The following is a 27,996-nucleotide window of genomic DNA, read 5'->3' as shown; positions in this document are numbered from 1 at the left end:
AGACGGAGGAGGAAGAGGAGGAGCTGCAGGTTAATAATAATATAATAACAGTGAATTTAAGGAGAAGGAGGAGAGTGAAGGAGTTAGTGAACAGGGGGGGTTAGATTAGACAGAAGGAGGAGTAGGGAGGAGGAAGAGGAGGAGCTGCAGATGGAGGAAGAGGAGGCGACCTGTCCGTCTGTGTCCAGAGGAGAGGAGCGGCCGCCATGTTAACCAAGAAGCCCGGAACCTCGGTCCTCCCGACGGGTGAGCACAACCTCTGTAGCCGGCCTGAGGGCGCCTGAGCTCGGCTAGTGTTGCGGGGACACTCCGCTGATCCCCCCGGTTCTCATTAGCTTCGTTAATTTAGCGAGGGGATAAAAACACTTGAGGGAAAAGGGCTCAAAGCTTTGCTAGCTAACTGAATAGAAACTGTTTTTTTGTCTGCTGATTAAATTACTGGTAATCTTATTTTAATTTTTATTAAATGTTTAAAATAAGTCGATAAAAAGCAGATAAAACGAAGCAGCTCCGGACGTCTTCCTGCGCTGTCTGTCAGGTTTATTTTTAGCTAGCTAGCTAACAGATGAGAGGTGACAGCAGCAGTATTACGGGTTTCTCCGTGTGTTTACAGCCTGTTTATGTCTGATTTATAACACCGTAATAACACTATAACATCCGTGTTCAGGGTCTGTAAGATATCTCGGTGTTTTTAGGGTTTTTATAAAACGCTGAGTATGAAATTTGGCGGTGTTTAGTGTGTGTGTGTTTTTCCGTTGCTGGGTAATTTTTGGCCTCCAGCTCGGCAGACAGAAATAAAGCTTCAGTTCAGTCAGAGGTCAGTTTGTCTCGCTATTGGTGATTTAAAGTCAGCATAAATGTATTTTTTGCAGCTGTCAGCTCTTAAAAACGCCCTGTTTTATTGTAGTGGGTTGAAAAACACATGTTTAATGTTGTCATGGAGCTGTTATTACGTTGTTATTAAGCCTGAAACTGTCGTTTTGTAGTGTTAGAAACTGCTTTCTCCATTTCAAACATTGACTTTTTAAAGGTTTTTAGCATTGTAATAGGTATTTATAGAATTGTATTTATCATAATTCTAATGTGGATATATGATATTAATGTGGTTACAGACTTGGGGTCGACTGGTTATCGGCCTGGATGATTATTGGGGCCAATATTTGGCATTTGGCTGATTATCTGTACTATTTAGGTATTTTATTTTAGTGATCGCAGTGAAATTAATTACTTAAAAAGTGCGAGGAAAGTGTCAGCATTGGAGGAACTTTTACTTCGTAAACCCTCAGGGAGCGATTTTAATTTGTTCATTATTTAATTTATTATTTCACTTTTTATAAAAAGTTGCTGGGAACCTGCAGTATTTGATGTTGAAAGTTTTAAATATTTGCCGTTAAAGAAAGTTTTGTGTTGGAGTATGATATAGTCCAAATACTCAGAAAATTATAAATGCATATGAGATCCAAATATCAGTCTCATTAACTACTAATAATCGGTATTTGCCCTGAAAAACTAATATTGATTGACACGTATTACAGACAGGATTAAAGTCTGATCAGTATATCAGCATGTTCAATATTACTATTATACTTATAGCTTATTGGTATTGCCATATACAGCAGGGAATAAGTAATATTAAATTGTAGTACAAAGATATTTTTGTGATAATTCAGGATCAGTTTGTCCGCCAAAGTTTATGTTTCTACTGTTATTTTGCCCGCTTTGTGCATACCAGGATTCATGTCTGTAATAACAAAATTTATTTGCATGTCAAAAATATTTCCTAGCCTGATGTGTTGATCATTACAAAGATTAAACGTTGACAGCAGTCCTTAATTCCAGTATCAGTCAGGCTCTGAGGTAGTAACAGCGAGCTCTGTGTAAAACGGAAAGCGGGAAAAAAAAAACGTGACCATGGGCGGCACGAGGTGTGACGTTTTGACGACGTGTGTACACGTGCGACCCGCCACCGGAGATTTAAAAAGAGGCTGTTAGCATAGCGGCTACGACAAAGAAGAAAACACAGGCGTAAGATGTTGTTATTGTTTAGGAAGTGCTGCTGATGTATATATTATTTGTCACTCTCAAGGCGAGCACTCGCGTGTTAAACATCATGCCCGTCATGCCTCCTTTGTTTGCAGGATGCCGTGATGCATGTATTACTACACACAGGAGCGGGAAGATGCTGCCAATGCAGGGCTGGTATAAAGCTGGGATTTAGTGGCGGCCCTATAGCACAGTCTGTAAAAGTGACTATTTTTTACTTTGGAACGACGCTCCGGTGCTCAGTCGTGTGCGCCAAAGTGGAAAGCTATCCCATGTTTGAGCGTGGCGTGCTGGAAAACCTCAAGTGACTGAACTGTGCTCTACAGACAGAGAAACCGCCACTAAATTTTGTCTCGCACAAAGAGAGTCCCAAACGGGGCTCTGTGTCTTTCAGATGGTCTGGTGGGGAAACTAGAGTGCAGAGCAATAACGTGGCCTGTAGGACAGGACTTTTTGTTTTCTCTCAAACTTCTCAGAAAACACCGATGTGGGACATGATTTGAATTTGTAGAAAGTTCTGAGCATGAACAGAAATCTCGCTAAAAGACTTGAGGTGACTTCTTGAAACAAATGAGGACTGAAGAGCAAATTATGCCTGCATGTGTGCTGACTCAGCAGAGATAACATAAAATAAGAAAAGTTGATCTGCAGCAGGATGATATTTGAATGCCTGCGAGTGTTATTGCATTATGCATTACATTCATTTAATTGTCCTTTGGTGCCTAAATGAATGCAAAACATGAAGTGTATGACACCCTAAATTTGCAGACATCTCACTTCCAGTAGACACCAGTGCCAAATTTCTGATTTATAATTGGCTGCTGTTTGTGATCCATAATGAGACTTTATTAAAGTTTAAATGTCAAATTTCTAATTGTTGCATTTGTTAAATATAACTTGTATTCACATGGCTTTTGGGCTCTCTGTGAAAACGAATGAAATTAATTTTCTAAGCTACACATCAGATCTGCTTTTTGGCATTCAGTGACATGTTTTTTAACCATAAAACAGAGAATAATATGAATATTAAGTGGAGACAATTACCCACATTTTAACAGATGGAGGGACCTGGATAATCAACCCAAAAAGTTGATAACCACTTGGTCAAAATGTCAACAGGTTGAAATGAAAAGAAGGTTTTTGTTTGTTTTTTGCTTTTTTTAGGTTAGTGATTTTGTACTCAGCACCTCTGAGAGTTTGTGAACCAGCTGAGCGTTGCAGCGCTGCAAATGTGCGGTCATGTTGCTGCAGATTTTTCCCACTCGTCCTGTCGAGCAGCATGCCGGGCGTGCTCGCCGGCACTCTGGCATTTCCAGCTCGGTGTCAAATTCACATTCAGCACGCTGCTTTTCCACTCTGTTAGCGTGCATCTGTCAGGCTGGCAGCAAGAGAAACTGTATGTGCTCTCCAGTATAGATCCATGTTACATTATCAGTATGTACTGTACAGTCCTGCAGAGCACGGCACCGTTACACTGAGGAGCTGAGGCAGCGCTGAGGGGACAGTCTGAATGAGAGCCTGAGCAATACTGGATTTTTTTAAGGCTGTTATTTTTGTTGTTTTGTTAGATTAATGGTGCAATAATGTCTTATAAGTTATTGTTTTTTTTATTCTTACAAAATGTTTTTTTTTTCTTGGTTCCTTAAAGTTTGTTTTGTTGTTGTTTGTTAAAAAAAATACAGTTGGTGATAATAACAAAAAGACACCAAATTATTGTTATAACTATAAGAGTAATAATAAGGAAAATACAAATAAAATCAGACTGTGGCAAGCTTGATTTTAGGAAGATCAAATATACAAAAGAATTATACATAAAAATAAACCAATTTGTTTGTACAATATCTGCAAAGACAAACAGATATTAATATGTTTGCAGTAAAGCAATATAAGCTGATAACTGCAGCTGCATTGTTTGACTTTTATGAGTTTTTTATGAGATTCTGTGTCACTTTTAGTGTTTGGACGCACAATAATATCAGCACGTCAGCGGTATCGGCAGATATTGGCTTTGAAATTAATTTTAAGATTCAGCCAATGTGCTAATTTCTGCAAATATCACAAACCATTTCTTTAAATTTCTATTATTTATATATTATTTTTATTATTTTTCACAATGAATGAATATTGCATACATGGAAAAGCCTTGTATTTAATGTCTCCATCTGCTGGTGGGCCATCACAATAGAGTGTATAATATGATGTTAATTCCACTATAGAAGAGACTTAATGATCATTACAATTGCAATAGTAGAGAAAGCACAATATGATGTCTTCAAATGTCGTAATTTGTCCAACCAGCAGCTCAGAATAAAAATCTACTCAATTCACAAAGATATAATACAGGAAATCTTAATATTTGAGAAGCTGAAACCAGAAAAATGTTTGTCCATTTTATTGAAATAAATGACTGAAATAATCAACTGGTTATCCAAATAAGGGCGTAATAGATGGATTGACTAATCATTGCAGAGGATTTAATACTTTTTTTCAGTTTAACTTGTAGTTTGTACACAACATTTAGACACTGAGAAAGAAAATGTCTCAAGTAAGAAATGATCATTTTCATTATTAACAAATCTGATAATAATCGTAAAGTGATTCATCGTTCAACATTTTAAAAAAAGTAATGTCATATTGTCATTTTTGTTGGACAAGCAGTCCAAAACTCAATGATATTCAATTATAAAATGTTATAAAATAGAAAAAAAGTAGTAAAAACTCACATCTGAGAGGCTGTAAGAAGAAATTATTTGTCATATTTTGTTTGATAAATAATTTGTTTGATCTATCAACTAATTGTCTCATTGGTGAATTAATTCATCATTCATGCTGTAGAGATTCTGTATTGGGGATCAGAGCAGATTGGAGCTCCTGTGTATTGATAACTATCAGAAGAGTTTTTGATGCATTGATTGTGTCCCGGCCGTCAGTCATTAGCAGGATCCCTGTGGAGATGAATCAGAGAGGCTGTATTGTTTTACAGCAGCGTGTTTGTGCTGCAGCTGCAGGTTATGGACCCTGACAGTGCTGCACATCAGAGGCCGTATTGTTTGCATGCACTTGTAGATGTGGCTGTTTTACAGCGTGTTGGCAGTCTGCGGCGTGGATCTGAGTCGTCCTCATTAGCAGGATTACAGAGAGCGTTGAGATTAGAGGCAGAGAGCAGCAGCAGAGACCATCTGTCTGCGTTAACCTGCACGAACACGGGCAGGAAGCTGCTGCCGAGCGGGTTCATTCATTCACCCCACAGCTCCGAGATCTGTGTGTAGACTCGCTGTCACATCACACGCTGTTCCTGTCATCTTCATCAGTAATCTTAACTCTACATCCAGCAAACGAATACTTCACCCCAAAAAATGATCAGTTACTCATTGCGTGTTAAGTTGAATTTGTGAAGAAAAGTTGGGGGTTTTTTTGCATACCTTTATGTCTTCTTTTGAACTAAGAAATTGTCCACAATTGTCAGAAACAAAACTATATCTAAACATTTGTTTACAAACTCTCACATAACTGGTGTATTACAATCCAAGTCTCATTTATCCAGTCGTGTGCTCCGTATTTCCCAAACAGACAGACCTTTCTGCCGAGGAACTCAAAGTGAAACTTTTCCGTGTAAAATGTAGATTTTCTCACATGCCAACTCGGTGAACTAAGAATCCAAAAATAGAGAAAATTCTTGATGAATCAAAGTTATAGTGGTCCATGTTAAAGAACGGCAAAACTATATCAAAACAACGAACTCTCACACTCGTGCAGTGCAACTCTAGTCACATTAATCCAGTCGTATGTTCAATAAACTAATCTATGCTCTCTTTAGAGCCAGACTCCATGGACAAAAACAGTAATTTTACTTCACTGAACACAGAAGCTGCTGGTCTACTGCTGCCTTAATATGTTGGATAGTTTGTGTCATTGTGTGACTTTAGTGAGTCCGAACTAATCCTTTAAAACACCAAAGTCACACAGTAAAACAGAGCTAACTATCCGATGGACGCAGCAGTGGACCAGCAGCTTCTGTGTTCAGAGACATAAAATTACTGTTTTTGTCAATGGAGTCTGGCATAGTTTTGTTGTTCTTTAACGTGGACCCCCATAACTTCAATTCAAGAATTTCCTCTGTTTTTGGATTCTTCGTTTACTGCGGAGGTATGTGAGAGAAAGTACATTTTCTTCACAAATTCATTGTAACATAAGGTGAAAAACTGGTAAATAAATGATCATTTTGTGGTCGAAGTATTCCTTTAAACAACTGTTTGGTTATCAGTTAGTCAGTTTAATCAGTTTTGAAGCAAATCGCAGTAGCTCTGAAACGCAATGTGATTAATTTTTGTTCTCAAATGTGAATATTTTCTTTTGTCCTCAGTATTTTTTGACAATAAAATATATTTGTCTTTTGGACTGTTAGTCGGGCAAAAACAAGGGAAATTACAATGAACACTTTTCACTGTTTTCTTTCTGACATTATTTGCAAATGGATTAATACAGATTTTTTTTTAATGCCTTATGTTTGTGATTGTATATCTCAATACACGTGTGTGTTTGAGGTTTTATATTTTACATTTAAAGTTCCCATTAAACTGTGGTTAGAGTGTCTAAAGCTTTCTCAGGTAGCGTTTGTGTTCCTAAGTCAAACATATAGATTTTAGCATTTAATCAAAGACAAAGAAAGGATTTTGATGGTTAAGTACTCCAGTATATTATAAGATACTGTATCTGTGTACTGTGTATTGATGATACTGAGCTTTCAAAAGCTGAAAGGATTAGGAAAACAATCATCAACTACTTTTATAATCAAACATTTTTTAACCAAAAGTAGTGAAAAAATGCTTCTCAGATGTGAGGATTTTAAAATAAACAGCAGATATTGCATATATTTGACGCATATCAAGAAATGAAACGATTAAAGTAAGAAACAAACTAGGAATAAGTGACCTTTTACTGTGTCTTTAAAGTTGTTAACCTTTTGTTAACTGATGCACGTTTCCGTTAAACGTTGCTGTGTTATTGTTGGAGAGTAAGTCCCTGACTGTGTTTAGTGCTGATACTGAGGCAGATGTGTAAAGTGTCCGTAGGAGCCGATACCACGGTGGAAACAAAAGTCGGTCAAAGTACAACGTGTATTATCGCTCACCGTTAAGATAGCGGTCCGCCGTGACCTCTGACCTTTAACCCCGCTGTGTTGTTGCTGATGTCATGTTGCCATCAAAGGAGGTGAAGCTGCAGAGAGAGAGACTGAGGATTATCGGTCTATATTAAAACCTTCATCCTCCTTAGACTGAGTCCACCTGCAGGCCCTGCAGCCTCCAGACAGGAACACTGTGGCCCGGGTCAGTCTGGTCCAAGTCTGGTTCACTTCGTTATAAACTCAGAGGCCACGTTCTCAGGTACACCTGTAAAATCTAATGCAGCCCAATACAACGGCTCAGCGATAAACCCCGCCTTTACTGAGGCGCCATTTACACGGCAACGGCTCTTGCATGAGACTTTTATTCTGGTGTTGCCTTTCATTCACACAACAGCGGCATTTTTCGGGGCCTGAAAATGCAAACTTTTGAAACCAGGTTCCCGAGTGTGATCTTTTGAAAGAGGAACCCCTTCTGTCGCCGTGTATAAACAGGAAACGCGCAGATCCCGTGAGAACGGTGACGTCCTGCACGTGGTGGTCCTCTATGGTGTATCATTACGAAGTTACAACTGTTGGCCCGGCATTCATGCTACAGCGTTTTCTGTTGTTTTTGCGGATCGGTGTACACAAGGTTCGTTTTCGCAATGTTATCATGTGAATTAAGTATTTTCTTAAAAACGCAAAAGAAAGACCCAAGATAATAACGTCATAAAGGTCCTATTTTAACTCCCATGTTCATTTTGTTTGTCGTTATAAAAATAAAATCAAACCAAATCAGACAAACTAAACAAAAAACTACGAAAAAAAAATAACAGGCAGCAAAATTGAACATCTACCATGCTCATTTTTGAGGTTATAGTTTGCAGTGATGTTAAGCTAGTTTGCTTTATACTGTACAAGGAGGGCAGAATATTAGAAATATAGCTTATTATAATGCCTCGCAGTATAAAAACCATCAATACAATACAATTAATCGCTCTCCATTGACTTTGTGTTACGTGAAAGGGCCTCTTTGACATTTACGTCTGCAAGCAAACAACAGAAAAATGTCTAAAAAGCTGCTTTGTGTTGGGATTCACTGCCAAAAAAAGTTTTTATAAGCTGCCAGGCTGAAAAAGTGAATGTCAGGAGGACAACAGTGAATTCAGGCGTGAGGGATCAGCAGAGAGAATAGAGGAAACCGCAGGATCCTGAGCAGCATGTTTTCCTAATTTGACCAGAGAAACTGTAGAGGTTGACGCTAACTATAATTTTCCTCTCTGGTAGAAAAAAAGGTGCTAAAATAATCCTTTGAAAAGCTGATTTTTAATGTTTACAGCTTTCAGTGGCGCTCTTAATGAATGTTCTCGCTCCATAAATAGAAAATCAGAGAATATATGGATCCAGATTGATCCCCTAAATTGTTGCTCTGCAATAGTCAAGAAACATAAATAAAATTGAAAAACTGACATTATTTTTTTTTAACTGTGCACAATATATCTGATTTTAAATTGAAAAAGAAATGTTGGAAAATAAATAAATAGTTATTTTTATCCTAGTTCAAACTGATCTGACTGACGGCTCAATCCACTCAGATTATCGTCCTGGTTATTATTGATACAGATATTTGGCATTTTGCCGATTATCTTTTAATTATTGCCGATAAAAATGAATCAATTAAAAATTGCAAGTAAAGTGTCAGCAGGGAGGAGCTTTACTTTGTAAAGCCTCAGAGTTATTTTTATTCATTCATTTTTATTTTTATTTTTACTTGAAAAAAAGTTGCTGGTAAATTTTATGATGTATATGATGTTGAAAGTTTCAGTTTTGATAAAACATTTGCTAAAGGCATGTGAACAAAATTTTGTGTTAGAGTTTGTTTTATTCCAAACTCTAAACATTGACAAAAAGATATTTATTTTTATCCTAAATGCATATCAGTTCCAAATACTGGTTATCAGTCTCATTAACTAGTAATAATCTCTATTGGTATCAGCCCTGAAAAGACAATATCGGTCGACCCCTACCCTGAAGATCTATTTAAGGCTTTGGAAATAAATAATAATAAATATTTGCATGATCAGAGCGAGAGTCGCTGCTGGATATCGTCTGGTGGAAATGCTTCGGCCGTAGCATCATAGGTTATCGGAGTTCATGATTAGCTGTGATTGATGCACTCGGGGATTTAAGAGGTGGTGCGCTGGCACATCTTTAAAATAACCGTTATATATGGAGGGCGATAAAGGCCAAATGTGTCAGTCTGAGATGAGTCTAAACATATCTAATCTAACTCTGATCTCTCTGTGAAAACACGGCAGTCTGGCGGAGGGATCCGAACCACTTTCGAGTATTTTGGGAGCTTGACAAGCATCCTGATATGTGTGTTACGTAAGGAGGTCTTTTCGTGGCGGTCATGTCATGTGCTATTTGATATACTGAAGGGAGGCATCGACACATCTTGTACCTCTGAAAGGTTGATACTTTGTCATGTAGTCAAACCTGGCAGCGTCACCGTGAGGACAAGACAGCGGCAGACAGCTCCAGAGCTAACTGCTGCCGAAACCACAAAGTATCCTGTCGAACATTTAATCAGACACGCTGAGATGCTGGACGTGGATTTCTTGGGTTTTTTTTCTTTCACTTTTGATGGAGCGAGGGTAGCAGTTTCCCCCTGCGTCCAGTCTATTTCTAGGATTTTAGGACATGTTTAGGAGTTGAGGACATTTTTATGATTATAGGACATTTCACTGATTTAAGGACATTTCTATGATTATAGGATGTTTCTTGGATCTTAGGACATTAAGCTCATTTTGGGCCGTTTACCGGATTTTAGGACATTTGTTGGATTTTAGGATGTTTCTACAACTGTAGGCGTTTCTAGTATTTTAAGCCATTTCTCAGACTTCAGGACATTTCTCAGATTTTAGGACATTTCTACGATTTTAGGACATTTCTCGGATTATAGGGCATTTCCCAGATTTTAGGACATTTGCAGGATTTTAGAGCATTTCTAGGATTTTAGGATGTTTCTTGGATTTTAGGGCATTTCCCAGATTTTAGGACATTTCTAGGATTTTAGGACGTTTCTCGGATTTTAGGACGTTTCTTGGATTTTAAGATGATTCCAAGATTTTAGGACATTTCTAGGATTTTTGGAGCTTAGCGAGGACCTCTGTCAGGGGTTGCAGGGGATCGTGGGTGCAGGGGTTGTGCTGAAATGATTATATTTTGATTAGTGATTAATCACTTTATCATTTAACATGTAAAATATTCAGCACTTCCATCTTCTTAAATGTGAGATTGGATTTTGACTGATGATCGCAAAATCAAACTATTGCAGACGTCATTTTCGGGCTGGTTTAACATGCGATGGCGTTTCTAGCAGCAGTTCTTGTGGCTTCTGGATTTATCTCAACACTGGACACAAATAAAACTCACATCCATATTTTCGTGTGTATATGAATAATCAAATAGATGAAACTTAACATCTGTCTTTCTCTTCTGTTTCCAGGCAAAGCGGGCGAGCCGGTCTACTCTCCAGGTCACAGTGGCTCTCAGACAACGTCGCCTGTCGCGTTGCCGCGACTTCGCAACAACAACCATCACCCCCTAACGGTACAAACACAAGCTCACGCCATTCTTTTTACTTTATTAGTGATAGTGTATTGTTTTAACCCTTTAAACCTGGATCGACATCACTTTGCTAGTGCTGCGTTCTGATGCCTTTCACAAGTACTCTGAGCAGAAAAATGTACTGCAATTTGCAAGAAATTATTAATTTAGAAAAATATTTTCAAAGGCAAAGGAAACATTTCTAAAACAAACTATATTTATATTTATCATAAATAAATATTTAAAATTATTTTAGAGAATTATTGTAATTTTAATCACATTTTCAGGTCATTTCCCATTTGTTTGTTGTTGTTTTCAGTTAATTTTCAAGTCATTTTCTTACTTACTAATTTTTCGGTAATTTCTTCTTAAATTGCTCATTGCCATCTTCCCATGTTTGTCAAAGAAATTCAGCCTATTTGCCCAGGTTTCAAAGGGTTAATGCTGTTGTTTGGTGGGTTACAACCTCCAAATGTGGGTGTAATAGACCGAACAGCACTTTGAAAAAATACTGTACATTTATATTTTTTTCTACTTTCATTTACTTATTTTTCAGTCCTAATCACAAATACATGTTTTTTTAAATTATCACAGTCTGGAATTTGTCAGTGATTTGCAGCAACATTGATTGTGACAGTGCACATAATGGAAACATCATATAATATGGTATAAAATGACGTTATTAGATGGAAAATGGTAAAAATGACAAATTCCAAGATAAAAGCCCAGAATGACACCCAGATAAACATAATATATGTTTTTATGCTTTGATGGTTGTGGGATCAAAAATTGCAGTTTGAATGGGTTTCAATGGAGCATTTTTGTGCACTAAACTGTATGAATGTGAAATTTTATTCACTCCGTGTATTTTAGAGTTAATGTAGGAGCTGAGCTGGAAATTCAAAGATTAAACAAAAACACACAATCTTGCCATAATGTATACCATACGCATGAACCCAGCCAAAATTATCAATAAATGAAGTATGAAAAGCGCGTAAAATGTTCCAAACAGCCCCTAAGGGTTAAAACATTTGGTCTTTTTTCCCTCTGCATACATACAAATATGTGCTAATTTAATTTAACAATGAACCACCAATCGTTCAGTCTACTGATAGCCCACTCTGCCCACCGGAGATACGCTCGGCCCGTTGCTATGGTTGCCATTTGGCTTCTGAAGGCTGGTGCCGTCTGATCCCGACACCAACCGGCCGCTGTATCAGAGTCACGCAGGCCGAGCTGCAGTTAGCGAGTTAGCATGTGCTTCGCTCTGTGAGGCAACAAGCTGAGCAGCAGTTCTTTGAAACAGTCAGCTGCAGCCACGCGGCTAATTATAGCCCTCCGCTCCAGGATGTTTTAAACAGCTGATTGGTTTATAGGCTGGTGTGAAGGACACACACACACACACACACACACACGGTACAAAGAAACTGATGCAGCATTTAGCCATTACCTTCAGAGAGACCGTTAGCATTAGCAGGTTTTCCCGTGGGATTTTATAGTGGAGGCTTTTATTTATTTATCACAACATGATCGTCCGGGGAAACTGATCAGAGGATCCTTATCGGTTATCAATCGCCACATATTTAATGAGTGAGGAGGTTTTTCTTGGCTTGATTTTACAACCTTTTATAGCCCAGAAGTATCAGTAGTTTTAACAGTAGCAGTCGTATTTGGATTGGTATTAGTAATAATATTAATATTGTCAATAGTAGTGGTAATATTGCAAATGTAAACATGGTTTCAAAATTTACTAATTTTTATGCTTTAGTTTTTTGTGACCAACGCACACCAAATGAGCAAGATTAAATTGGAGAGAAAACTGATATGATTTTATTATATTATTTATATAAGTTTAAAAATATAAAAAAAATATAAGTTTAAAAATTGTCAATGAGATTAAAAAATTATTTGGTGTAAAGTCAGTATAAACTGGGTTTTAGTCTGTTAATTTTTGACATTTTATGAACTAATGTACATAATATAGTATTTATCCATATTATTTTTATTTTATATTCTATTTATTCATCTTATATTTTAAGATTAATTCAGAGATTGAGATTAATCGATCAGGAAAATAATCATAAATTGCAGCTCTTGTAAAAAAAAATAAATATTTTGTTCATCGTGTGTGTGTTTGTAAGGGTGTTGTCAGGTGACAGAGGAGTTAAGACTTTGCTCTCAAATGTCACTGTATCTACTGACAACACACACACACACACACACAGGCGCCTCTGACTGCTGTATTTGTTATTGTTTAGGTTTCATCTCTTGACTCACTTCCTTATTTTGATACTTTAAGCCCCGTATTGGCCAGATTACAACACACACACACACACACACACACACACACACACGAATCCAAACAGCAGGTCTTTCAACTGGCCCGCGCGTGTGTGTGTGTGTGTGTGTGTGTGTGTGTGTGTGTGTGTGTGTGTGTTAGTGAAACCAGATGCACCTCTGTTATCTGAAAGGACCCAGGTGTGCTGGTCACCACGGCAACAGGGAGTGATTCACTGATCTAGAGACAAAGAGACAAAAAGCGAGAGACATCTGTCTCTCTGTTATGAGTAATGAGACTGTATTTGGGGAACAAATTGTGAATTTGGGAACATTAATTATCTATTATTTTTACCTCGATATCGTTCAGGCTCCAAACAGCAGAGAGTTTCTTCTGTTGTGTTCGAGAACTTTCCGACATCTGAGACTTAAAGATTCAGCGTGAAGGATTTAGGGGGATATGTCTGCAGAAAAGGAATATAATATAATAAATATGTTTTATTTAGTGTATAATTACCTGACAAAAAATCCATGTTATAACCATTTTAAGTTATAGGTCAACTACTCAAGAAAAGATACAGATTCTCCATTCAGGGAAAGAGCTGCTGTGATATACGTTTATTAAATTAATGTAATCACTGCAATTTTCACAGCAGTGCTTTTTAGTTTTAGGTCAAGCAACTGAAAAATATAGTCTCTAATAATAATAATAATAATAATAATAATAATTATTATTATTATTATTATTTTTATCATTTTTGTTTTTCATATATTTCCCTTTTTTTTAATAGAAATCAAACCAAATTTGCTTTTACACACACACACACACACACACATATTCCCAATTTTTGAGACAAATCAACACAAATTTGCTTATTTTTTATTTTTAAAAAATATACATTTCCCATGTTTTTGAGAGAAATCAACCCAAATTTGCTTATTTTTTTATTTTTAAAAAATATATATTTTCCCATGTTTTTGAGAAAAAATCAAACCAGATTTGCTCATATTTTTAATTGTTTTTTTTATATTTCCCCATGTTTTTGAGAGAAATCAAACCAAATTTGCTTATATTTTTTATTTTTAAAAAATACATATTTTCTCATGTTTTTGAGAGAAATCCAGCCAAATTTGCTCACATTTCAAAGGTTTAAATTCTTGGAAAAGGCGTCTAAACACAGCACAAAACTGGGCTTTAAAGGGTTAAGAGTTTTTTTATGGTGATCATTTATGAAAGAGTTAATGTTTAGTTTGGAGGTGTGATTTTCACGTCTTTGTCTAGTGTCTCCCTCTCCTCTCCACCCTCCTCTTCGTCGACAGAGGTGATCATTGAAATCAGTGTTTACAGCTGATCTGACGTCCCTCTGTGTCTTTCTCCTCAGGGAGGCTCTAAAGCCGTCATGTCGGACGCCGTCCAGCTGCAGTCTCAGTCGCAGGTCCACGTCACCCAGCTGTACGAGGAGAACACCAACAAGCGTCCGGTCCTGACCTCCCAGCCCAACGGCCTGGCTCCTCTCAGCTCCACCCGGCCGGGCCTGCCGCTGCCGGACCGCCAGACCTCGGCCTCGGAGCCGCCCCACCACTGCCGGCAGGGCAGCGCCACCTCCAACAAGTCGACGGACAGCAAGCCAAAGCCCACCTCGCTGTCCCCGGAGCAGGCCATGAAGCAGTACATGTCCAAGATGTCGTCGTTCGAACACCACGAAGTGTTCAACTACCCCGAAGGTGAGCCGGTTTAAACTGAAGTTCATAATCGAATTGATAACCGCGGTCACTCCACACTCCCTGCTGTTCAGTAGTTTTAACATATTTAAATTACTGTCAGAGGTTTGGGGAAAAAAATACAAAACTTTATTAAATTCACTTTCTGTTTTTTAAAAAAATAGCAATACGGATCATTAAAAATGTTGGGACACGAACTCATTATTTTTACAGTCAAAATTATTAAAATTTACAGATCTTGAGGTATTTCAAATGGCAATTATAATGTTTAAGGCTAAGAAAATAACCTACTATACAGGAAATATAATAATTATATAATACAATGGGGGGGGGTTACAATATCAGGGTAAAATTTAATTAAAAAAACTTACAGGATATGTATCACCAGGAAAAGTTTTTGTTTCTCAATTTGTGGAGTGACACTAAAATAATGTATTAAAAACATGATTTTCACGAGGTGCAGTCACCAAGTGTTAACGGGTTACTGTTTATTTATTTGGCTGCTTTATATTTACTTTATTTCTAGTTTATGTTCCTCTTTTTTTCTGTAAATAATAATAAAAAATTGTAGATATTTGATTTTTGGGTATGTGGGTGTGTGTATATGTGTTAAGTTACTTAGAGTGTAGGTTTAAATTAAAATAAAATTCAATGACTTATGGAGAAGAAGCGGGATTAAATAAGTTTGTACTTCTTTCTCCTTTTCAAAAATATGTAAACCAAGTCATCGTGTATTTGTTTTTTTTTTTATGTTTTTAATTCTCTATAATTATTACTTTTTTTCTGTCTGTTTGCTTGTTTTTGTAATAATTTCTCTATTTTTCTTTTACATATTAAAAATAAATCAAATCAGTGAGAATGATGGTGTACTTTTTCCTCCTCAGTGTATTTTGTTGGTCCGAACGCCAAGAAGAGGTCGGGGGTCATAGGCGGAGCAAGCAACGGCGGCTACGACGATGATCAGGGATCCTACATCCACGTTCCACACGACCAAATCTCCTACCGCTACGAAGTCCTGAAGGTCATCGGAAAGGGCAGCTTTGGACAGGTACCACGACTAGTACTAGTACGACGAGATATGTACCACAAATACTGCCAGTGAGAGGCGATCCTACCACGTCTGCTACTTGTAACTGTTACTTCTACCACTGATGCTACTTTGACATTAATTTATAGGCTTTTACTTTCACTATTAACCCTTCGAAACCTGAAGCTACGTCACTTTTCTCGTGCTGCTTTCAGAGCAAATTTGGTGAGATTAGGGTTAAGAAGAAGGGTTAATAAAGTGGTTCTCCTCCTCCTGCAGGTGGTGAAGGCCTTCGACCACAAGTCTCAGACGCACGTGGCTCTGAAGATGGTCCGCAACGAGAAGCGCTTCCACCGGCAGGCGGCGGAGGAGATCCGCATCCTGGAGCACTTGAGGAAGCAGGACAAGGACTCGAGCATGAACGTCATCCACATGCTGGAGAACTTCACCTTCAGGAACCACATCTGCATGACCTTCGAGCTGCTCAGCATGAACCTGTACGAGCTCATCAAGAAGAACAAGTTCCAGGGCTTCAGCCTCCCGCTGGTCAGGAAGTTCGCCCACTCCATCCTGCAGTGTCTCGACGCGCTGCACAAGAACCGCATCATCCACTGCGACCTCAAGCCCGAGAACATTTTACTGAAGCAGCAGGGACGCAGCGGCATTAAAGTGAGACCCAAAAAATGCTTTTCTGTTCGCTTTCAAGCACACAAAAGTTTGTAGTTAATATTGATGTTCTTCAATAATGTCTTTTCTTGTAACAGAGATAAAAACAGCTATCATAGAGGCACCAAATGTTTTATGTATACAGTGTATTTCATATATTTTTGGCCCCAAAAGACTCCAAACCTTTGTGCATATTGTACGTTCATGCCATCCATCTGAAAATGTTCTTTTCTTTGTGTTTGCAGGTCATAGATTTTGGTTCTAGCTGTTATGAACATCAGAGAGTTTACACCTACATCCAGTCCAGGTTCTACCGAGCGCCGGAGGTCATTCTAGGTACGACGTTTCCAACAGGAAACAGGTCACTGAGTTAAAACATGTTAATGAGCGGCTCCTTCAGTTTTTCACTTCATTTTTGGTCCCTTGTTTCGGTTCAACACAGCCATGAAAATGAAATTTGCCAAGATGTGAGATTTCCTGCAGAGTCGACATTTACTTTGTGTTTTGGTCATGTCGTCTTTCATTTGAGAGCTCATGCTGTTTAAGTTTTAGTTTTCCATTTAAACCAGAAAAACCCTCTTCAGATTACAAATCTCCTTTTCAAGAGTTTCCTGGCTAAAACTGGCAGCGGCATAAGTTACAGACATCACACGACAAAAATCAAAATATGCGACTCCAACAAGTAATGTAAAAGACAAGAAGAACACAAAGTGAAATTACTATAAAAGTATGTTGATATATAATAAGTGAACCACAAAAACAAGCAGCTCCATCAGCAGATCATTTAGATGAATTAAGATTTCGATCTTTGTCCTCCAGGCTCCAGGTACGGGATGCCCATCGACATGTGGTCTCTGGGCTGCATTCTGGCCGAGCTGCTGACCGGTTACCCGCTGCTGCCGGGCGAGGACGAAGCCGACCAGCTGGCCTGCATCATCGAGCTCCTGGGCATGCCCAGCCAGAAGCTCCTCGACGCCTCCAAGAGAGCCAAGAACTTTGTGTCGTCCAAAGGCTACCCGCGGTACTGCACCGTCACCACGCTGCCTGACGGCACCACCGTGCTGAACGGCGGCCGCTCGCGGCGAGGGAAGGTACGCGGCCCGCCGGGCAGCAAGGACTGGAGCACGGCACTAAAGGGCTGCGACGACCCGCTGTTCCTGGACTTCCTCAAACAGTGTTTGGAGTGGGACCCAGCACTCAGGATGACGCCCAGCCAGGCGCTGCGCCACCCGTGGCTCAGGAGGCGACTCCCCAAACCGCCGACGGGAACCACCACCGGGGAGAAGACCTCTTCCTCCAAACGGGGCACCACCACCACAGATGGCGCTATCACCTCCATCTCCAAGCTCGCCACCACCTCCTCAACCACCACGTCCTCCTCCTCCAAAACCAGGACTAACTTGGCAGCGATCACCGATGCCAACGGAAACATCCAGCCTCGGACGGTGCTGCCCAAACTGGTCAGCTGAGAGTGAACGCACGCCGCTCGCTGCGGCGGGAGTTTAAAATCTCGTGAGCAAAACCAGTTGGAACTGAAATAAAACTGGGTTTGTCCAGTTTTAAGGAGCGTTCGGTTTTTTTCACGCTGGTTTCCGCAGCATTAACGGGAGTGCGTTCGGGACAAACGCAGTCATGGAAACTTAGCGCTGGGGTGTTTAAATGTGCAAAAACAGCCGGGCGGCGATGTTCGCCGCGCTGAAGGAAACTTTATAGATAAACTTGGGTGCGTTCAGACTCCTCAAATTCTCAGACACATTGTGAGCAGGAAGTGACATCACATGTTTAAAACGATCGCGGGGCCGCTCAGACAATCATCACTCTGTAGCTCCAAACACATCAAAAAAACACGGTGCTGACGGAGGGAACAAGGCTTTTTTTAATGTTTTTACCACTGAATCTAGTTAGCTGATTAATCGACACCAAAAACAATTTTTTATGACTTTAGTCTCACAAGTTTATATCTGCAGACAATTTAAGGTCGGATATATCCTCGTGATACTAAAGAAACAGCTTTTAAAAATGCAGTTAGCTTTCTAATCATGTTTCATAATGTTTCATATCACTTTTAAATGATTCTGTTTCAGTTTGGGATCCTTGGGGGGCATTTGTTATCACTTTTGACTTAAATTAAGACACAATTAATGAAAAAAAGAAATCTTGGCGACCCTGACTGAAGCATCTACCTGTTAGCTTTGTGCCTGTCAGCTGGCTAACTGTTAACTGGCTAATAACCACAAATTAGTTGTTAGAAAGCCATTTATTTATATTTAGGTGTCACTTTTATATCTTTTAACCGGCTAGCAGTTAGCCTAGCAAACTTTAAATCGGTCAGCTAGCTACAGCTGGCGCACTATTTGCCTTTTTGGCAGTCTGGTGGCTAGCCTTAGCCTTTTTTTAGCCATAGCCTGTTAGCTCTCCACTGCCCAGCCTTATGAAGTACAGATTTAAGAGTTTTTAAGTGTTTTTTAGTTTTCTGAGGGTTCGCAGAGAAGAGATGGGAGTCGAACTATGTATGTTTGGGTTAAGTCACACCATTTTGTTCCCCATTTATTTAACTAAATCTGGTTATTAGGGATGCAAAATGCCGTAGAGAGCAAAGAGATGGACAAGAAGGGCAGTTAAACGCAGATTTACAGTCAAGTTATATATGATGTTAAAATCAAAGGGCTCATCATTTTTAAAGAAACGGAAACGTTGGCACCCAATTTTTGGAAAATTAACCCCTTGAAAACTGGATCAACATCACTTTTCTAAAAATTGATAACTAAAATACTAATTTTTTGCTAATTTCTGGGTCATTTTTCTGAAATGTCTCATTGCCTTTTCCAATTTTCTCGAAAGACATCAAGCCAACTTGCCCAGGTGTCAAAGGGTTAAACTGCAATATGACCTGAAACAGCAGGATAGCATTAAATTAGCTGAACCACCTTCTGATTCAATGAAATGACAATATGTTTTGCCAGTCATAAATGTAAAAACAAGATCAAAAAGCTAAAATAACATGTCAGGTGTCTCTGTTATTGAAACACTACAACCATTTTGATTAATTCCTTTTGCGCATTAACAGACAAGAAAAGAAAAATCAACAATTGTCAAGGCTAAAATAGTTTCTTAGCATGCTAATTAAATTCCAGGCCTCAAAAGTAGACCTTCAGACGCACAGAAATCACATGACGCAAAAATATATATCTTCCATAATGTCACAGCATAGAGCAGTGTTTGTTTAGACGGCTGTAAAATGTGGAGTAAAAGGCAACATAACATACAGAGCTGAAAGTCACAGTGGCTCCGATTCAGAGCATAATTCACCGATTAAAACTGTCTATATGGAGCCTTTATGTCTGAATAATAAAGACGTTTTATGACCGTTTTTAAACTTTATGGAGCTTGACCTCAGCAGCAGATACAGCCTGAAGATATCCTACATAAAGGACAAAAACAAGAGCAACTGCTGGGTTTTGTCTGACATGTTAAAGAGGAAGCTAAGATTTAAATTCCTACATCAGCTGAGCGACTCATTAAGACGTGGCTCGGACGGAAAGTAATATTCAGTAATTTTGTTTGGAACGAAAGCGAGCAAAATATTCACATCCATCGTCTCTAAGAGGCAAAATCTCACGAGTGACGACGTTTTAATTCAGGATTTCTTTCAAAGTTAGAAATTTTAGACACTGCACATATCTGCTAAAAATACTTTTAAACAAATAATAATATCATTAAAAACGGGGCTCAGTCACATCAGTGTGCGCTGATACAGGTGTGCTTTTCTTAATGTGTTAACATTAGTCAGGTAGTGTACATTTTAACAGAAATTATCAGGGGAAAAAAAGCAAATTAATGCACGTTCCCATTCAAATGCTCCAATTTGGTGTCATTTAACCGTTGCAGAGGAAAAAGAGAGCGCAAAAAGACGAAAAAGACATTAATGACACCGAAATACAACAAAAAAAACCCAAACAATTTGTGCAATATGAGATACAATGAAGAAATTATTAAATAACATGGATAAAAATATAATAATGATATTAATTAATTATTAATGATATTAATTTATGATGTGATAGGGAATTTTATTGAAACATGAAGGGAAGAAAGAAAAGATGAGAGATAAAAACAAAAAAACTTTGTTAAATTCCTATTTGTGCAGGTTTTGTAGCCCGTGTCTTGCTCAATAGATGCTTGGAAAGGCTCGACAGCTTCCTGCGACCCTACACTGGATAATCCAGTATACCCAGCTTTACCACTCGTTACTGACAGTGCCTGTAATCTCAACATAACATGAGGAAATCACCCCGCTGCTGCGCTCTGGTGTGACTGGACTCTAATGCAATCAAACTTTGACTCACACGACACATACAAGCAGCACACAGTGTGTGTCCAACAGAGATACAGCAAAAGACAGAAATAAATAGTTGCAATTTAATAAAACGTTAAATACGTTAAATAACATTTAATCAGTGGCAGTAATAGCAATTGTAGAAATCAACAATTGCTCTCTATTTAGTAAGAATGTCACGCCAACATATCCGTAATTTAAATCTGACTAGTAGAAAGTCTAAATAAATAAATCTAAAATTCAATTTTTACTAGTATAAATGTTCATTGTAGATATCTGTAACTTAATTACAAGCACTTTTACAACTTTTGTCATTGACTACTATACACTATCTAGTATATTGCAATTTGGATGTGTTATAATATCAAACTGATATTGTAATTTTAAATATTTGCAATTATAATCAAGGATATCAATAGTTAATTTCTTACAAATGAAATGTTTCACTGTAGATATCTTCAACTTAATTACAACCAGTCACCATTTACCATTCACTTCTATTCAAACTCAATTACAGATATCTATAATTCATTTGTGACCTATTATAATTCCAAATGGACATATTCATGATTTAATTTTGAATATTTGCATATCAAGAATTTCAACAATTTTTTTACAATTATAATGTTCTACAACTTTTCTGTAGACTTACCATATACGTCTATTTTAACTTAATTACACATATCTATAATTCAACTCTGAAGTGCTGTAATTCCAAATTGACATATCCAAAATGTAATTTTCAATATTTGTAGTTCAAATCAAGAAGTACAACAACTTTCACAAGTTAAAATGTTTATTTTAAATATCTGTAACTTAACTTCAACTAGTCAACTTTAACCATTGACTGCTGTCACAGATATCTGTAATTATTATTTTTAATTATTAATTTTTGACGTTATAATTCCAAATTAATTTATCTATAATGTTATTTTGACCAGTTGCAATACTAATTTAGGATTTCAATTATTTCTTAGTAGTGGAAATGTTTATTATTGATATCGTAAACATATTTACAACCAGCTGCCATTTACTACCATTTAAACTCGATTGCACATATCTGTAATCTGAAATTCAATTTTGACATTTGATGATTCCAAATTGACATATTCATAATTTATTTTTGATTATTTTCAGTTCAGATCTTGAATTTCAACAATTTTTTTACAAGTGGAAATGTTCCTAGTAGAAATCTTTAACTTAAACCAGTCAACTTTTCCCATTGACTTCTATAGATAAATGAATCTATGGATAGATATTTTTGACTTTCTATTCAAACTCAGTTGCAGATAACTATAATCCCATTTTCACATTACATTATGGATATGCTTATTTGGAATTATGACTTCTTGCAATTTAAAATAATGATATCTATAATTGCGCTTCCATTACAGATATAAATGGAAATCAGGATATCTAAAATGCAATTCTGACCAGTCAAAATTAAATTATTGATATGTTGGCCTGGAATTGTAAGATTATTATTTCAGTTATCTGGAACACAGTTTTAACTATTTCAGTATATGGAAACTAAAATCTAGTGAACTGTAATTGTTATGTTTACTAGTGAAAATGAACTACTGATATCCAAAACTAAATCAAAATGTCATTTTGACTAGTTGAAACTATTTTGTCTCTATTTGTCAGCCCAACTGATGAAATGTTGAAAAAGATAAACATTAACTCTGATCAGTCATACTGAATATTGATCAAAGGTCAAATGGATTTATCAATGTGATCGTGCGGGGAGGGGGGGAGGGGCGTTATTTATTTACTACAATTTAATTAATATTTATTAATCTAATCTACATATTTACTATGATGTGCAGTTCATACCGTATACTTGAACGTGTGTGTGTGTGTGTGTGTGTGTGTGTGTTGTATGTAGCAGTGTGTGTGTGTGTGTGTCGATGTTACGAGAGTTTTTCTTAAAGCTTGTTCCCTCACACACAAAAACACACACAAATATGTAGACGTAAACACAAATGTACCTGAACGCACCCACAGGAAGTCGAGTCATATGGAGATGAGGATGAAGAGGAGGAGGAGGAGGAGGATGTGCCGTCGGCTTGGCAACCGTGATGTACTGTAGCACATGGGACAACAATGAGGTGATGCACAGAAGGAACTGATGATGTAAAACACACAGACACTACCTGCTCCGCCCGTCTCAGGGGGGCGGTCCTCTCTGATGTTTATTTGTTTGTTTTCTAAAGATTTGATTGGTTGGTTGGTTGGTTGGTTGATTGTGTTTTTTTAATTTTTTAATTTTTTTAGAGAGTGCTGAGAGTCGTAACTCTGTGCCTTCAGTATCTCATCGCCATGACCGCGCCCACCCAACACACACACACACACACACACACATTTAAAGTGGCGATGTCATGGCAAAAATATATTAAAAAAAAAAAAAAACGTATTATGTTTTGGTGCAACTCACAATGATGTCATAAAGACTCATGTCAAAGTGAGTTCTGGCGGCCAAAGTCTGCGTGCTGATTGGCTCCTGGTTTGTTTCAGCAAAGCCCAAAGACACCATGTGAACCCCCGTGACCTCTAACCTCTCCCAAACCCCCGAAAAAAAGTGTGACCATTGAGGAATAACAGTGTAGTTGTGTCAATCAAATGCATAAGATTAACAATAATGAACATGCTGTAAAAGCTTGCTTCACAGCTCAGATGAAGCACATATTTATATCCTAAATACTTTCTCAAAACGTGTATTAAAATTGAACTAAATCAGATTCTACTTACCAAACAAAAAAAAATGTAACAAGAACTTAAAAACAACAAAATCTGAATTAATTAAATTTGAATTATGAAGAGAAATTGTTCAAGACGGTAATGTTAAAATAAATTATGTTAATCCGAAAGTTGGTTGTGCCAACACTTTTTCTGTTGATGTATTACAAGTAAAGTGGCCATGGTACAATCTGGTTAATCCAGTTAAGACCTCAATCCAATCTGTATGGAGGATTACATCATGAAAAAGAGACGAAAACAATGTTTCGGTGCGCTCTGTTGCACCTTTTATCTGCAGGAGGCTGGACCCTTGATTATCCCAGTTGTCCTGAATGCAGCGTGAATACCAGTTGCTCAAGGGAGAGTTTTGTGGAAGCACATTACTACCAGAAAAAGAAAAAAATCTGAAGTTAGGAAGAATAGAAAAAATTAAAGTACTCAAGGTAAATCAAAATTATTTCATATTACAAGGTTCATTTAAAGTAAATAGTGAAAAAAAACCCAATAATAATAATAATTATTATTATTATTGTTAAATTTAAAAAATAATTAAATTCAAATGACAGTTAAAAAAATATATATATATTTTTCATAAATTAAAAATTTCAGTCCTTGTCTGAGATTGTAAAATCATAATTTGCATCATAATTAAGTTAGAATACGTCAAAATTTTTACGTCCCATCTTTTTTAACTAATGTTTTTTAACAAATCTCAGAATTTTGTGTTTAATTTTAACTAAGCAAGTCAAAATTCTGATGCGTCATAATTTTAATTTTATAGATTACAAAATCATTATTTTCACTTACAGTCTCAGTTTGACACTCAAAAAATATCAATTTGAATAAATACAAAACTTCTATTTAGCATCTTATTTTTACACACAAAATCAAAATACTGACTTTATCGTTTTGATTTACCCTGAGTACTTTTTATCTACACTCCTAACAATTCATTATTGATTTAATTTTGTTGGTAGAAATGAGCTCCCGTGTTTACAGAGCCAGCAGAGCAGGCCAACGCACCAACCACAGATTGTAGCTTTAAACTGATCAACACAGACGTCAACTGTTTGTGCGTGTGTGTTTGTGTGTGTGTGTGTGTGTGTGTGTGTGTGTTGAGGTGAAGGGGGGGGGGTGTAAAACATGGCTGCACAATGTACAGACACATATCAGCCAACTGTCGCCTCGGGGACAGACGGGCGACGCCGCCTGCTGACGACAGGGCTAAGCTAACACTAGCCGATCGCCCGCTAGCGTCCAGCCGCTAGCTGCTGCACTGACGTTTGTTTTCTCTACAGTGAAGCTAACACTAGCCTACTGCTAACTGACTGCTAGTAGCACATAGCAAGTGTATACCTGCTAGGTGTTAGCATTAATGTGGTTTTAAAGTTTTTTTCATGTTGGTACCTCAGACTGCTCAGTTATCATTGTTTTTATGATTATTACTGTTGTCATTGTTGTGACTAACACCCAGGGCATTTGGTTGAATCTACCAAAGTGCATTCCTTTACAAAGCTAGCCGAGAGCTAGCTGCTCAAACAGACAGACAGGTAGGAAGTAAGACAGAAAGCAAAAAGTAAGTGAATAGAGCGGCAACAAGAGAAGAAGCTGCCTTTCAGATAGTAAGGCCCTGTCTACATATATACGGATATTTATGAACAATGACCTTCGTTTTACAAAATATCTCCGTCCACTAGAATGTGAAAATGGCTCCAAACACTTTCGGGCCAGTAATCAACAAGACATCAAATACCCAAAAATATTTTGAGCATGCATAGTGCTATAGACCGAATCACAATGTTAATTTACAATAACTTCTGCATCATGTACATAGAATCTGCGCTGACCAAACTCTGCCTTAATTAATTCAATTTTAGTCGCTTAAAAAGGCCCAACCCCAAAAAAATCAATCGTTTAATAATGCTGTATTGACCATATTTCACTGCTTTACCTTGCCATCAGACAACCCTTTAACAGGTAACTAAAGCAGTTTCTCAAAGCAACCATTAGGTTTTTTAAATAAACTAATTTTATTTCACAGTATATGGGAGTTGCTGGTCTGCCACTGCTTCTGTCAGCTATTGTCTGAAAGGGGTGAAATTATTCAAGATATAGCATACATTGATGTTGACTTTTTTCTGTGACTAAAATATGCTTTGCTACGTCCCATCCACAGCAGCACATTGGTTAGCTTCTGTGGAGGTAGATTTAGTTTAATAAAGACGACAGCAAAGCAAAATAGTGCATAAAACAAGCACAGCAGAAATGTCAGATTGGTCGGATCACTGTGTTTAACTAAAACAACAACCCCAGGGTTGAAGTTGTTCTGTAGGCCGACGTGGAAGTTAGTGTCGTCAAAAAGTCTATGGGATTTTTCCATTGGATTTTGGAATCCTGCAGAAAATAAGCTCTGTGGCAAACTTAAGTTTTGGATACTTGCACATTATGTTCGGCAGGGTCATCTCTGCAAATGAATGCCACTTTTCAGATTTTTAAAGCCTAAATTCAATCGCCAGGAGTTAGAACGAACTACACCACAGTCACCACTAACATCAACATAACATCAAGGCTGAAAAGTCAGCATGCATCATTTAGCCACTCGTTAACGCTGTTGTTAAGACTCATAAAAGCTTCACAGTGGGGTATCTGCTGACGTATTTTATGTCATAGAACTAAACATGAAAGTCTCTTAAGTTGTGTTAACCACAGACCTTATTTTAGGCACCCACAGACCCATGGACTTTGAGACGAGGGAACAGGAAGTGCTAAAATGTTAGCAAATTTCCACATTTTAGGACTCATCACTTGGGTTCTTTATTGAAAACAGCAATGTCACTGTGATTTCGGTCTATAGACGTTAGAATTTAGTCACCGAACTTCAACAACTTAGTGAATAAATATAAGGCCAATTGCAGCAATAATCTCCATTATAATTAATTATACATGACTCATCTTATAATTAACAACATGTAACCATAACCCTCTCTTTTAAGCTAATCATGTTAGGTCGCTGGCTACCATCCTAAGCTAGCTACATGGTAACTTAAGGGTTAATGCTTGCAAAGTATGCTAACGATAGTTAAGTTGGGTGACATTCAAGAATTCTGAGCTTGTAATCCTTTGGAAGTATTAATTCGATAAAACAATAGCAAAACAAGGTATTTACTTTTTTATTTACACATATTTTCCATACTATTTTAGTCAACATAAAGTTGTTGTAAACGCTAAACTAAAATTCTGTTAGCATGTGGACGTGAGGCCAAACCACTGAAGAAAATATCCATTTTCAAAAATATTCGTACGTGTAGACAGCAGCCTCGAAATGGAAGGCAAAGATGTTTCGTTTTTTTTTAAAAAAGTTTATTAACAGGCTGCAGTCACACAGGAACATGAAGTCTGGTTTAACTGACCTCTTGGTAGCATTCAGAAAAAGTAAATTTTTCTGCTCATGTGTGAAAGCACCTGTAGCCTAACTGACCTGCTAGCTCGTTACCGTGCTATCCAGGTAGCCTACTAGCCCGTTAGCTGTTTTCGCTTCTATCGGGAGGTCTCCGTTAGCCGCTGTTAGCGTGAAGTTGCGCTGTATTTCTGTGACGTTTGCCAGCTGGGTTTTATTGTGGATTTTATCTGTAAATAATGTGGAAAAAATGTTTGAATAATGAATTTTTTGGGGTTTGAATGCGCTGCTGTGCCACGCCGCGGCCAGTTTTACAACGTACTGTATCTACTGTACAGAACACAGAAGTCGACACTTTTCTAGTGAGCCTTTGTTAAATTTTATTGTGGTGGAAAAAAATATTATTATTATTATTATTAATAAAACAATTTTATTGTTTATCTTTACACATTGTTTCTTTTCATGAGTCTGTGTGTGTAAAAATGAACAAGTTGTTTGGATTTTTAAACTATGTGTCAAATCATGTTTTTAGATTTGATCAAAAATGTGTTTATATAGTGTTTCCATGGTCATGGAAAACCTGGAAAAGTCATGGAATTAGTAAAAATGAAATTGTTACAGTAATCTCCTGAGGATGACCTTTCACTTAATATCACTGTCACTCATTTCTCATGTAAAAACATGTCATGGTTCCAACTTTACAAACTTTTCCTTTAAATAACGTTGAATATTGTAATGTATAACTTACTTATCTCAACAAAAGCTGTGAAGGTGTCACTGGGGTCATTGTGACACCATTTCTCAGTATTTTCACATTTTTTTTACAAATAATTGAGAAAATAATGATCCGAGTAATCCATAATTTAAAAAAAAAAGTAAACTCTTTGAAATCTGGGAAAAACAGCTTGATTTCTTTCAAAAACATAGGAAGAAAGCAAAGAGCAATTTAAGAAATGACCCAAAAATTAGCAAGAAATTAGTAAAAAGTGACAAAATTACCTGAAAATCAGCACAAAAAAAATAATACAACAACAAAAAGTAAAGCTGAAATAAAACAAGGAAATTGCCTTAAA

At 37.5% G+C, this 27,996-nt stretch overlaps 1 protein-coding gene across 1 annotated transcript; it reads left to right on the top strand.

Annotated features, from left to right (window-relative positions):
* The first annotated feature begins 10 nt into the window (after positions 1-10).
* Positions 11-27,369, top strand: dyrk2 (dual-specificity tyrosine-(Y)-phosphorylation regulated kinase 2). The gene is made up of 7 exons (XM_042511277.2): positions 11-246; positions 10,659-10,762; positions 14,419-14,761; positions 15,643-15,806; positions 16,065-16,454; positions 16,697-16,787; positions 17,271-27,369. The coding sequence occupies exons 1-7, from the start codon at positions 207-209 to the stop codon at positions 17,918-17,920; spliced, it is 1,782 nt and encodes a 593-aa protein (XP_042367211.1). The 5' UTR covers positions 11-206; the 3' UTR covers positions 17,921-27,369.
* Positions 27,370-27,996: the final 627 nt, after the last annotated feature.

Source organism: Plectropomus leopardus, chromosome 22 (assembly GCF_026936395.1).
Source record: "Plectropomus leopardus strain MGB_pleo_1.0 chromosome 22, ASM2693639v1, whole genome shotgun sequence".
Lineage (NCBI taxonomy): Eukaryota > Metazoa > Chordata > Actinopteri > Perciformes > Serranidae > Plectropomus > Plectropomus leopardus.
The sequence above is the reverse complement of the archived record's forward strand: the minus strand, read 5'-3'. Positions and strand labels throughout refer to the sequence as shown.

Excerpts from the sequence above, each read along its gene's own strand:
- dyrk2 (XM_042511277.2), top strand. The coding sequence starts at position 207 with ATGTTAACCAAGAAGCCCGGAACCTCGGTCCTCCCGACGG. Across the intron at positions 247-10,658 it reads AACCTCGGTCCTCCCGACGG|GCAAAGCGGGCGAGCCGGTC; the intron begins GTGAGCACAACC and ends TTCTGTTTCCAG. Across the intron at positions 14,762-15,642 it reads AGTGTTCAACTACCCCGAAG|TGTATTTTGTTGGTCCGAAC; the intron begins GTGAGCCGGTTT and ends TTTCCTCCTCAG.